We start from the raw sequence: 12,325 nt of genomic DNA on the forward strand, positions 1-12,325 counted from the left end.
ATACATCGATAACAAAGTAGCAGAAAGAGAAATTAGGAAAACAATCCCATTTATAATTGCACTAAAAATAATAAATTATCTAGGAAATTTAAAGAGAGGAAAGACCTATACTTTGAAAACTAGAAGAAATTGAAGAAGACACAATTGTAAAGATATGTTCATGAATTGGGGGAATTAATAAATATTGCTAAAATGTCCATACTAAAAGAAATCTACAGGTTAAGTGTAATTCCTTTCAAAATACAAATAACATTTTCCACAGAACTGGAACAAGTAATCCTAAAATTTGTATGAAACCACAAGAGATTCTGAATATCCAGAGCAATCTTGAGAATAACAAAGGATAATACTACAAAGCTATAGTAATCAAAACAGTGAGATATTGGCACAAAAACAGATACATAGATCAGTGGAACAGAATGGGAAGTCCAGAAATAAACCCTTAAATTATATGGTCAGTTAACCTACAACAAAGGGGCAAGAATATACAATCAGGGAAAGATGGTCTTTTCAGTAATGGTGCTGAGAAAACTGGACAGCTGCATGCAAAAGAATGAAATTGGACCACTTTATTAAATCATACACAAAAATAAACTCAAAATGGATTAAAGACTTAAATATGAGATCTGAAACCATAAAACTCCTAAAAAGAAAACAGGCGGTAATCTCTTAGACATCACTCTTGCAATGTATTTATGGATATGTCTCCTTGAGCAAGGGAAACGAAAGCAAAAATAAAGTATTGGGACTACACCAAAATAAAAAGCTTTGGCACAGCAAAGGAAACTACCAACAAAACAAAAAGGCAGCCTACTGAATAAGAGAAGATATTTGCAAATGATCTGATAAGGGGTTAATATCCAAAATATATAAACAACTCAACATCAAACAATCCAATTTTTAAAAATGGGTAGAGGACCAGAAGAGATGTGTCCAAAGAAGACAGACAGATGGCCAACAGACACATGAAAAGATTCTCAACATCACTGATCATTGAAGAAATGCAAATTAAAACCACAATAACATAATCACCTCACACTCATTAGGATGGCTGTTATCAAAAAAACAGAAAACAGCAAGTGTTGGTGAGGATGTAGAGACATTGGAAACTTTGTGCAGTAACAGCCTAAAAAAAAAAAAGTAAAATATTTAGGAATATATTTAACAAAGAAAGCATATGATTTGTATACTGAAAACTGCAAAACATCAAAAGAAATTAAGAAGGCCTAAACAGGGGGCACCTAGGTGGCTCAGTCAGTTAAGCATCTGACTTCAGCTCAGGTCATAATCTCAGGGTCCTGGGATCAAGCCTCACAGCAGGCTTTCCTGCTCAGTGGGGAGTCTGCTTGTCCTCCCTCTGCCCCTTCCCCTACCCATGCATGCTCACTCTCTCAAAAAAAATCTTTAAAAAAAAAAAAAAAAAGGCCTAAGTAAATCGGAAGACATCCCATGTTCGTGGATTAGAAGACTTAATATTGTGAAGATGGCAGGCCTACCCAAATTATTCCTCAGATTCAGTGATAACCCTAGCCAGCATTCTAACAGCCATTTCCACATAAATTGACAAGCTGATCTAAAAGTCATAGAAATCCAAGGGAGGGGCGCCTGGGTGGCTCAGTCGTTAAGCGTCTGCCTTCGGCTCAGGTCATGATCCCAGGGTCCTGGGATCGAGCCCCGCATCGGGCTCCCTGCTCCGCGGGAAGCCTGCTTCTCCCTCTCCCACTCCCCCTGCTTGTGTTCCCTCTCTCGCTGTCTCTCTCTCTGTCAAATAAATAGAATCTTTAAAAAAAAAGAAAAAAAAAAAAATCCAAGGGACCTGAAATAGTCAAAACAATCTTGAAATTCAAGAACAACAAAGTTGGAGGACGCAAGTCCCAATTTCAAAACTTGCTTCAAAGCTACAGTAATCAAGACAGTATGATACTGGTAAAAGGGTAGACATATAGATCAGTGAAAAGAATTGAGGAAGAGAAATAAACCTATATCAATAATGAATTTGTTTTTGACATGGTGGCCAAGATAATTCAAGGGGAAAAAATAGTCTTTTTAACAAATGGTGCTGGAACAATTGAATATCCACATGCAAGAAATGAGGTTGGATCCCTACCTCATGCTATATATATGAAAATTAACTCAAAATGGACCCCTAGCTAAATGTAACAGCTAAAACTATAATACTCTTAGAAGAAACATAGGGATAAAATTTCAAGACCTTGGATTTGGAAGTAGATTCTTAAAAATGATACCATCTAGCACAAGCATAAAAAAAAAAATAGGTAAGTTAGATTTTATCAAAATTAAAAACTTTTGTTCATCAAAGAATACTACCAAGAAAGTGAAAAGACACACTGAATGGAAGAAAATATTTGCAAATCACATATCTGGTATTTAATATTTAGATTATATAAAGAACTCGTACAAATGAACAAAAAGATAACTCATTTATTTTTTTTTAAAGATTTTATTTATTTGACAGAGATAGCGAGAGCAGGAACACAAGCAGAGGGAGTGGGAGAGGGAGAAGCCGGCTTCCTGCTCAGCAGGAAGCCTGATGTGGGACTCGATCCCAGGACCCTGGGGTCATGACCTGAGCCGAAGGCAGACGCTTAACAACTGAGCCACCCAGGCGCCCCGATAACTCATTTTTTAAAGTGGGCAAAAGATTTGAATAGACATTACTCCAAAGAAGATAAAAAATGGCTGGGGTGCCTGGGTGGCTCAGTCGGTTAAGCATCTGCCTTTGGCTCAGGTCATGATCCCAGGGTCCTGGGATCGAGCCCTACATCTGGCTCTCTGCTCAGCAGGGAGTCTGCTTCTCCCTCTCCCTCTGCCCCTGCTCTCTTGTGCTTGCTCTTTCTCTAATAAATAAAAATATTTTTTAAAAAAATAAAAAATGGCCAATGAACACATGAAAAGATGCTAAACATTATTAGTCATTAGGACTATGCTAATCAAAATCACATGACATACCACTTCGCATCCAGAATGCCTTTAATATTTTTTTCAAAAAGGAAAATAGGATAGTGTATAATAAGCTAGAATCAAATACTGATACACGCTACAACATGAATGAACCTTGAAAACATTATGCCAAGTGAAAGAAGCCAGACACAAAGGTCACATATTGTACAATTCCTTTTCTATGAAAGGTCCAGAGTAGGCAGTCCATAGACACAAAGTAGACTGGCTTTTGTCAGGTCTAGGGAGAAGGAAGAAGTAGTGACTGCTAACTGAGTAAGTTTCTTAGTGGGGTAATGAAATGCCCTGGAATTAGATAATGGTATTGGCTGCACAACCTCATGAACATATTAAATGTTACTGAATCATACACTTTAAATGGTGACTTTTATGCTGTTTGAATTATATTTCAATTTAAAAAAGTCAAGCTCAACAGTTGCTTTAGCTGGTGAAGTAGTACTAGCCTACTATTCCAAAAATGAGAGGAAAAACACTCTTGGGGATTTGGATTTAAAAAAACAAACGGGTGCTTGAGTGGTTCAGTCAGTTAATCATCTGCCTTTGGCTCAGGTCATATCAGCGTCCTGGGATCAAACCCCGCATCAGGCTCCCTGCTCAGTAGGGAACCTGCTTCTCCCCGCTCCCTGGGACCCTTTCCCCCACTCCTGTGCATGCTCTCTCTCAGTAAAGCCTTTTAGAAAAAAAAAAAACAACTCAATCATTATAATAAGAACTAGAATTTGTTGAATTGTATCCTACAACTGGAAAACTGTAACCCATGATATTGACCACTAGCTGATTTCAGATCTAGTCTCAACTCTTCTAAAACAAAGGCATAAAGAGTAAAAATGTTTCTAGGGTAACCACCTTAGAAGCAGAAAGAGCCATTTTTGAACTCTTCCTCTCCTGGCCTGAGTTTGAAGGAACAGGTTAGAAGGCAAGGAAAGGTAACATTCTGGAAACACAAATCTTTTTCTATATACTATTTCTTCATTTTAGGCAGGGGAGCCTAAAATGTTGACCCCACCAGAGCAACTGACAGGGCCTGGGCTATACAGCTACTGTCCCAGGCATTAGTCTCCCCTTAACCCCCTGTGTGTCGTACAGATGTTTCCATTCTCTGTGTTATGAAATGGCAGGAAAGGAGCACTGCTCTTAGGATCATCTCTTTAAGTGTCTCCCCACCATCCTCGTCATCTCTGCTGAGCACTTAATTGTCATTGCCTCCCTTAAAACAGAACACCCTGGACTTGCTACACAGGTTGATTACACAAGTCCAGGGTGTACCTAGCTAGGAAACAGCGGGGTTATTGGTGATAATTGTAGAATGTTCCTATAGAGAGAAAATGCATAATTGTTATATTGTCATTTTCTAAGTACTTACAAATCAAATATTAAATAATTCGGACCAGAATTTTGCTAGAGATTGATGTCAGACTTTATTGAATTATAAATTCCAGAAACAAGTTTTTGCCTAGTTTTTAAAATCTTCCCTTAAGGGGCGCCTGGGTGGCTCAGCCATTAAGCGTCTGCCTTCGGCTCAGGTCATGATCCCAGGGTCCTGGGATCGAGCCCCACATCGGGCTCCCTGCTCAGCAGGGAGTCTGCTTCTCCCTCTCCCACTCCCCCTGCTTGTGCTCTCTCTCCCTGTCAAATAAATAAGTAAAAAATCTTTAAAAAAATAAATAAAATAAAATCTTTCCTTAACTCTTCTGACACCTCTATACTTACTAACAATTTCTGAAAAGGTATGAGTAGTGATGCCATGGTCATTTCTATAGGTTCTTTTAATACCTGAGATTTCTCTGCAGATGAGAATACATTTAGAGGGTCTTCCAGTACCTGCACATTATACTCTAACTTAACTGGGACCAAGAAAATGTGCGAAGCATTCTCTATAAGCTGTTTGGAACAAGAAAATAGACAGGAAACCTTGGGGTAGTTGAGATGATGTGAATAGATAACAAGGAAGATCTGTGTGAATATTTATCCCTCTGTTTCCATGCTGTCTAGACTATCACTCTTACCTTTTGAAATGGCTAGAGTATGTTTTGCTTTAGATACAACTTTTGACTTCTGTTTTCTTTTAATGCATACTTTACCATCTGAATTGTGACCAGGTATCATTTGTAAATTTGTTTCTGTTGGTCTTTGTTAGCAGAAATATATTTTGCTAGGAACACATTCGCTAGGAATAGGTACTAACTGGATGGCTCTTTCTTTTTTTCTTTTCTTTTTTTTTTTTTTTAAAAAAAGAGAGAAAGCACGCATGTGTTGGCGGGGAAGGGCAAAGGGGGAGAGGGAGAGCAAGAATCTTAAGCAGACTCCAAGCCCAGTGTGGAGCCCGAGGTGGGGATCAGTCTCACAACCCTAAGGTCATGACCTGAGCCTAAATAAAGAATCAGACACTTAACAGACTGAGCTACCCAGGCGCCCCATGGATGGCTCTACTTTTGACTTAGTAAATTTAAGAACAATTCTGCTTGCTGACCTAATATCCTGTACATGTAAGTAGAAGTAATACTTTATATCTTTAAAAGATTCAAGTGCTGGTTTTTGTTTTACTATTGATAACTTTTAAGGTTTGGAGATGTAATTTTGTTTCACAAATTGGTTCATGTTTATCATGTCCACAAACCTCATTTTTACTCATTTTCAGTTTGAGCATTCATTCTGGATTGGTTCTTGTATTTTAGTGATGTTCATGCTTAAAGAGTAAATTAGTACTGCTAATAAAATGAGAAAAATCAAGACACCTAGAACATTGTTTTTCCAGTAAAGTACTGCCACAGCCCATCAGACACCTGACTTTTAGTTGTAGGGGATCTTGTGGCCTAACTGGCCTCTATTGAACCTTAGAGCCCCATTTGAGATCACCGCTCTTCCTAAAAATATCCCTAATATTAGAAGCAACATTATGTAATAAAATATTTTATATGCTTTTTGTGACCTTTATTTTTGATTAAACTCATAATGTGTTGTTAACCAAATTATCTAAAGGTATGCAGATTGTCGATTGCCCAGGATTTTCCTCATACATTCTTGAAGAATGTCATATAAGTATCCAAGAATTAGGAATATTTTTACTCACTAGTACTAAGGAGTTATAATTTGAAATGTTTTCAGAAAATATTTTGAAAATACTTAAAATTATAGTGGAAGTGACACCTGTGGTTTCATTAAAAGTAAGGTAGACTATTTTAATTAGTAATCTTTATTTCCTTTAGGGTTTAATGAAGAAATTCATTCGATGTTCTACACGTGTAACTGTGGGAACTATTAAAAAATTTTTAAGTTTAAAACTAAAACTTCCAAGTTCTTATGAGGTAAGTTAATAATCTAACCTTGATCATGTTGATAATTCTGATCTGAAGTAAAATTCTGACGAAGTAAAAATTAACAAAGTACATTTAATTTTTGTGGAAACTTATGTTATTTTTATATGTTAAAAATTTAGAGAATGTAATATTCTATTTATGTAATCTGTATTTTTTAATTTAACATCTGACTAAAACATGCTACTAATGCATTTAGTGGTTTACAGTTAGAAGAGATACTTATATAACTTAAATTTTCCCAAAATAAATGCTACAGCTAACTAGATTTTTTTAATGCCAACATTAGGGTCTTTTTTTGTTTTGTTTTTTAAATGAGACCTTTGAGATCCATTTTTACCAATTCTTTATAGACTTCTTTTTCAGAATGTAAAACATTGTCTTTTTATGTAAAAAGATTTTGTAAATAATGTTCCTTTAATTGTGTCATATGAAAAAGTGATATTGTTTAGCAGTAGGTAAAACCAACATAATTGCATCTGCATGAATGCAATTTACCAGTTTCCTAACGGAGAGATAAATTGCCTCCATGTTGATCACAGCACAGCTTGTAATGTGTTCAATGTTTAGAAAATGTTTATGATCCTACGAGTATAGATATAATGTAATGAGGAGACATGGCTACCATTTCTCACCTGCCCAAATGGCAGTCTTAACAACGTGCATTAATTTCTCTTTCTCCCCTTTGGGTTCTGATAGTAGTAGCTTCTGAAGAAACGAAAGACTGAGACTAGTTTCCTATATAAACAAAGACATCAAAGGCAACATTAGTTCTTCATTATATACACTAATATTAACAGTTTATCATAGCAGAAATAAAATAGGGTTTGAACATAGGCATTGACAGGTATTAAGTATGTATTTTGAGGAAGTCTCTGATCCTAAGTTTATTTAAAAACTCTCAGATAACTAATAATCCATGGATTAAAAATTCTTACTGTGGTTTGGTCCTACAAATATTAAAACATTTCCAGAGACATCAACTTTTACATTAGGGAAAAAACTGTGAAAGTTAATCAAAGCCCCATGTACTTGGTAAAAAGATGACAACTTAGATACAACAGTGAAAATAGAAAATGAAATTGTTTTTATGATTTGGTTTTATACTTATTCTCTTCTTACAAAATACCACATGCAGTTTTATTTCCTTACTTTTAAGTGTGACCCGTTGAGTTATTTTCTAGTTTCCAGGAAGTTGTTAGAGCTGACAGGATGATTCCTCTCATACAGTCTCACTCCTGGCACACAGTGTCGCTCTCCACAGATGAGGACAGCAGGGCGGGAGACTCTGTCCACTGACAGCTCCTCATCTCTCCCAGTGTAAAGGACTTTTCCTATGATTTTTAGTAACATTTACTGGTTCCCCCCTTATTTTGCTGTCTAACACATAGGGTGATGTTTTAATGAAATACCTAACAGCTGAAGCTTTTGCAACAGCATTGCTAATTGGGGCAAGATAGTTTAGTTTTTAAATGACAACAGAAGCAGTGTACCTAACCAGGGATTGCATCCTGAATCTCTTTACTTCTTTGCTTATGAATTTATTTTACAAGCAAGATTTAAAAAAATAAAATAAAATTATCTACTTTGTCCTTTTAAAAATAAAATGTCTAAAAAACATTTTGAAGTCCATGCAAGTCAACATAAATCATCAAAATACCAATATAACTCAGCTAAAAATTTGTCTAATACAATTGGAACAGTACTCATTTTAGACTTAAAGTTCAAAACTCTAGTCTCTAACCAGACAGAATTATTTAAAACCCATTTTTCTTCACCTTCTTACACCTTAAATTAAACTCTATCAGTTTGCCTTTAATAGCTAGAGAACTGAAATGCTTTATTTATAGGGACTTATGATAAACATTTAACTGTGCTTTGTTGAACTGGTAAATCATAGCCACAGTTCCTGGGGCCTTCTTAAGGATTTGGGGGATTGTTTGGTTCCTGCAACTCTAGAGCAAAAGTGAGCTTTGGAAAGCACATCCCTTTTTTGAAGTTCGATGCAAGATGAGAAGAGGGTCCTGTAAGTATTATGCAAGTTACTGCCCAAGCAAAACAGGCCAGAGAGCCCTAGAAGATACAGGCCTGTGGCATGGTCCTAACTGTTCTGTTGACTTAGCTACAGGCAATTACCCGAAATTCTCAAATGCCTTGAAGTCCCCATAAATCTTGTATCCACATTCATTCCTTTACCCTCTTTGAATACAAACTAATGAGAGGAAAGCAAGTCCTCTCAGTCTTGAGAAGGTGAAAGCATTCTGAGAGGTGAATTCATAAGCCAAAGGTGCTGTGAGGTCTCCACAGTTACTTCTCCTTTTGTAAGAGACAGTCACAGAAATATGTCTAAACTAAGGTTGCACAAAGACATGGACTGAGAAAGCTTACACTGCATTTCAAAATTGTGTACAGACTTGAGTTGGGACAAGACCAGCACTGCTTCATGTTACTTATATCTGAATTGTTAATAATTACGAGATGGACCAGTGCTCTTAATAAAATATTCAGTGTTCTTTTTAAATAATGGTTAATACTTCTATTTTGTTATGACTATTTGAATCTTTTTTGAAATTTAGGAAAAAAGTGTAAGATACTAATGAATTAAAAATTACTTATGTTAATGGATCTGTAACTCTTCTTTTTAAAGTTGGATGTACTGTGCAATGGTGAAATTATGGGGAAGGATCACACTATGGAATTCATCTACATGACAAGATGGCGACTAAGAGGCGAAAACGTAAATTGCTTTTATATTTACCTATGTGTATGTTTAGTTATATGCCATTTTGCTACTCATAATAAACAGTATACTACTTAGAAACAAACAAAAAAAACTTGGGAAAGAGAAGAAACTGATGCCTTTTACTGTTTATCCCAGCTACTCCATGATAATTGGTCCTAAGTACAAGACGAAGATCTTTGTTAAAATGTGGTTTTGTTATATTTAAGGTGAGTTAAAAACCCCATCTAAATATGTTCAGAACTCTACTTACCTCAATACAGAGAAGATGGCACTTACATTTTTTTAGAACCCCAATAAAATATGGGAACTTCTAACTATGTGGAGTCAAGTGAGGAGACTAAGTTTTGCCCTGATTAGTATGTTGTTTAATGGTTGATATTTTTTGGATGTGGCAGAGGGGACAGATAGAGTAGAATCTAGGTAATCTTTTTTTCAGGTACCTCCTTTACATGAAAGTGTAAAATTGGACCAAAGGGTAAGTGAGTTTGCAGTGGTTTCTGATGTCAGAATTAGACTGTTGTGGCTTAGGCCCTAGGCAATATGAGAGAAATGATGTAAAAGGAGAAAACCTGAGAAAAATCCAAAACACCCAAAAGGAGAATTCTGTATTTTGAACTATACCTTTGCTTAGGGTTAATTAGAAGGTTCAAGCATATCTTATCTGTATTATGTATAGCATTGATAGTAGAGAAATCCGAGGGCTAGGGATTATAAGGCTTGATCTATATCAGTGAGGGAATGTAGTAGTAATGCTACCAGAAGTTCTCTTTATAATCTGATTACATGGATACACGTTAATTGAGATTGACTGGAAGGTTGTACTAGATGACTTTCAAGGTCTTCTCTGGTGTTTATGGTACAATATGTCATACTTCTAAACTCTGCATAATTTTAATCTAATAAGATAGGTTGTATTACATTTCCTTAGGAAAATATAAACTATTAAAAATACAAAATTAAGAAATGTAACCTCACTCAAAGACAAGTAATACAGAATCTGAATATAATGAGGGTTGCCATGTTACAGTGGTTCAAAAACATGGAATGTAAACATCTATGGAATTGTTATAAAACCTCAAAAAATCATTTTTGTGTGTTGTATTCAATGAGTAGGAAAATTGGCTGTTTTTCAGAAATGTCTTGATATATAATAAATGAAGCATCTAACTTCTAAAGTCAGAATTTTTTTTTCTGAGTCCCACTTGGGTAAAGCCTTCCTTGTGAGGCTGAATTCTCATGACCAGGAAGAAAAAATTATGTTCTAATACCAGTCACCAGCTTGACCTCTCTAAGCCTTATTTAAAAAAAAAAAAAAAAGAAAAGAAACAAAGGAAAACAAATCTAATTATCTTTGTATTTGGTAAATTACTACCTGCCTTCCTAGGACATTTTATAGTTTTTTAAAATGGTTCTACATACATCACCCTCATTGAATCCTTCCAACCAAAATGTTTCAGGTACCAGGTGCAGATTACAGAGCTAGTCAGTTTTCCCTTACCCAGCACAGTTGGGGCCTAGATATTGTGGTATTACATGTAATATCATAATTTTAGCTTTCTTTGGTAAGTCATTGGCCATTTTATTATGTGTTAATGATTTTCAAGTGCTATGAACAGGTTTGCCTTAAGGTTGAAGAGATGTAAAAAGTCATCCACCGCAAGACCTCGGCTAGCACTCACTTGTCCTTCTCACAGTCCCTTCCCAGAGGTCGCCCACAGTGCCAGTTTTAAGTCAAAGCATGAAAGAGCTAATTTGAAGACCTTGTTGTTAATTGACTATCAGTTAAATCAGTCTTTACTACAATTATGTTTCTGGTTACACATATCTGATAGTTTAAATTCCTATGTTGTTTAAGGCATATTTTAATAAAAGTTGGTTGGGAAAATGGTTCAGTACCTTATGATTTTTCAGACTACCACGATCAGAATCCAGTTATGTCTTACCCCCTCCACTTCTGCCCCTCTCGGCCCTGCCGCTGTCACCATTCTCCAGAAGTTCTGTAAAAACCTCTTCCCTGGGCTCCATGCTTCCTCTCCTGCCTCCAGCCAGAGTTCCCCTACTGTCCTGGCCCAGCAAAGCACCAGAGGGATCCTCCGAGAACAAGTTAGCACATGTCACTTCCCTGCTCTCAACTCTCGTATCGTTTAGATAAAAACCGAAGTCCTTCCAGGGACATATAGATACGGAGCCCCATGATTTTTCCCAGACACCTCTGTGATCTTACTCTTTACTCTCCTTTGGCTCACCACATTCTGGCCCCACTCACTTCTGTTTCCTCTAACCTGCCGGGCTTTCTCCTGCCTCCCTAAGTATCCACCTGAATTATTTTTTCTTTTTTTTTTTTTTTTAAGATTTTATTTATTTATTTGACAGAGAGAGAGCAAGAGCAGGAACACAAGCAGGGGGAATGGGGGAGGGAGAAGCAGGCTTCCTGCTGAGCAGGGAGCCCGATGCGGGGCTCCATCCCAGGACCCTGGGATCAGTGACCTGAGCCGAAGGCAGACGCTCAACGACTGAGCCACGCAGGCGCCCCTGAATCATTTTCTTTACCCTCTTCACCCAAAGAATTTTGCTTCTACATCACCTTCTCAGTGAGGGCTCCGACCTTCCTTAATAATACAACCCCTGCTCCCAATATGGCACTCTCCCAGTCCATTTTATGTTTGACTGTTTTCTATAGTATTTTTTCATACCATCTGGCATACCATACCACTTATTTATGTTTATTGTTTGTCCCCCAACTCAACTGTAGTCTGAGGACAGGGATGATTATTTGTTCACTGCTGAGTCTCCAGTACCCAGAGCAGTGCCACGTACAAATAATAAATATTTGTTCAAAGAGCAAATCAAATGAAAAGTTTCTTTTATAAGGTCATAGTTATGCAAAATATATCCTAAAGATCATCTCATTTATTTCAATCTCCATTTCCCATTTGTTTTCTGTTAAATTTTAAATTTTTGCTCATGTTCCAACTAATTATGAATTATTATAATAGTAACTGGTGAAGTCTGACAGTTGAGTGAATGGACAAATTAGCAATAAAACAGTCATTTCTTGATCAAGCCCCTTCTAGTGTATTTGTTGCAGTCACATCCCTCCCCATCTGTACCCTCCGTTGCCAACAGGATGCCAGGATGTCCGACAAGCTCACATGACTCTGCCTACTGTCCTTCCTACCTAGCTGTACCTGGGGCTGGGGTCAGCTGATTTCCCAAACTCATGACCACCTTGTGGTTCTTTTACTTCTTTTTTACACTAAACATTTGTTTACTTACATACCCATACCTA

At 36.8% G+C, this 12,325-nt stretch overlaps 1 protein-coding gene across 3 annotated transcripts in view; it reads left to right on the forward strand.

The window, feature by feature from the left end:
- PCGF5 (polycomb group ring finger 5) overlaps positions 1 to 12,325 on the forward strand; it is a 117,975-nt gene that overhangs the window by 89,693 nt on the left and 15,957 nt on the right. For all 3 annotated transcript variants that reach the window (XM_021700200.2, XM_021700201.2, XM_044916104.1), the window contains 2 exons: positions 6,186 to 6,284; positions 8,941 to 9,030. In XM_021700200.2, coding sequence (XP_021555875.1) covers positions 6,186 to 6,284; positions 8,941 to 9,030 — 189 coding nt within the window. The remainder of the gene's footprint in view (positions 1 to 6,185; positions 6,285 to 8,940; positions 9,031 to 12,325) is intronic.

This window comes from Neomonachus schauinslandi, chromosome 6, assembly GCF_002201575.2.
Source record: "Neomonachus schauinslandi chromosome 6, ASM220157v2, whole genome shotgun sequence".
Classification (NCBI taxonomy): domain Eukaryota; kingdom Metazoa; phylum Chordata; class Mammalia; order Carnivora; family Phocidae; genus Neomonachus; species Neomonachus schauinslandi.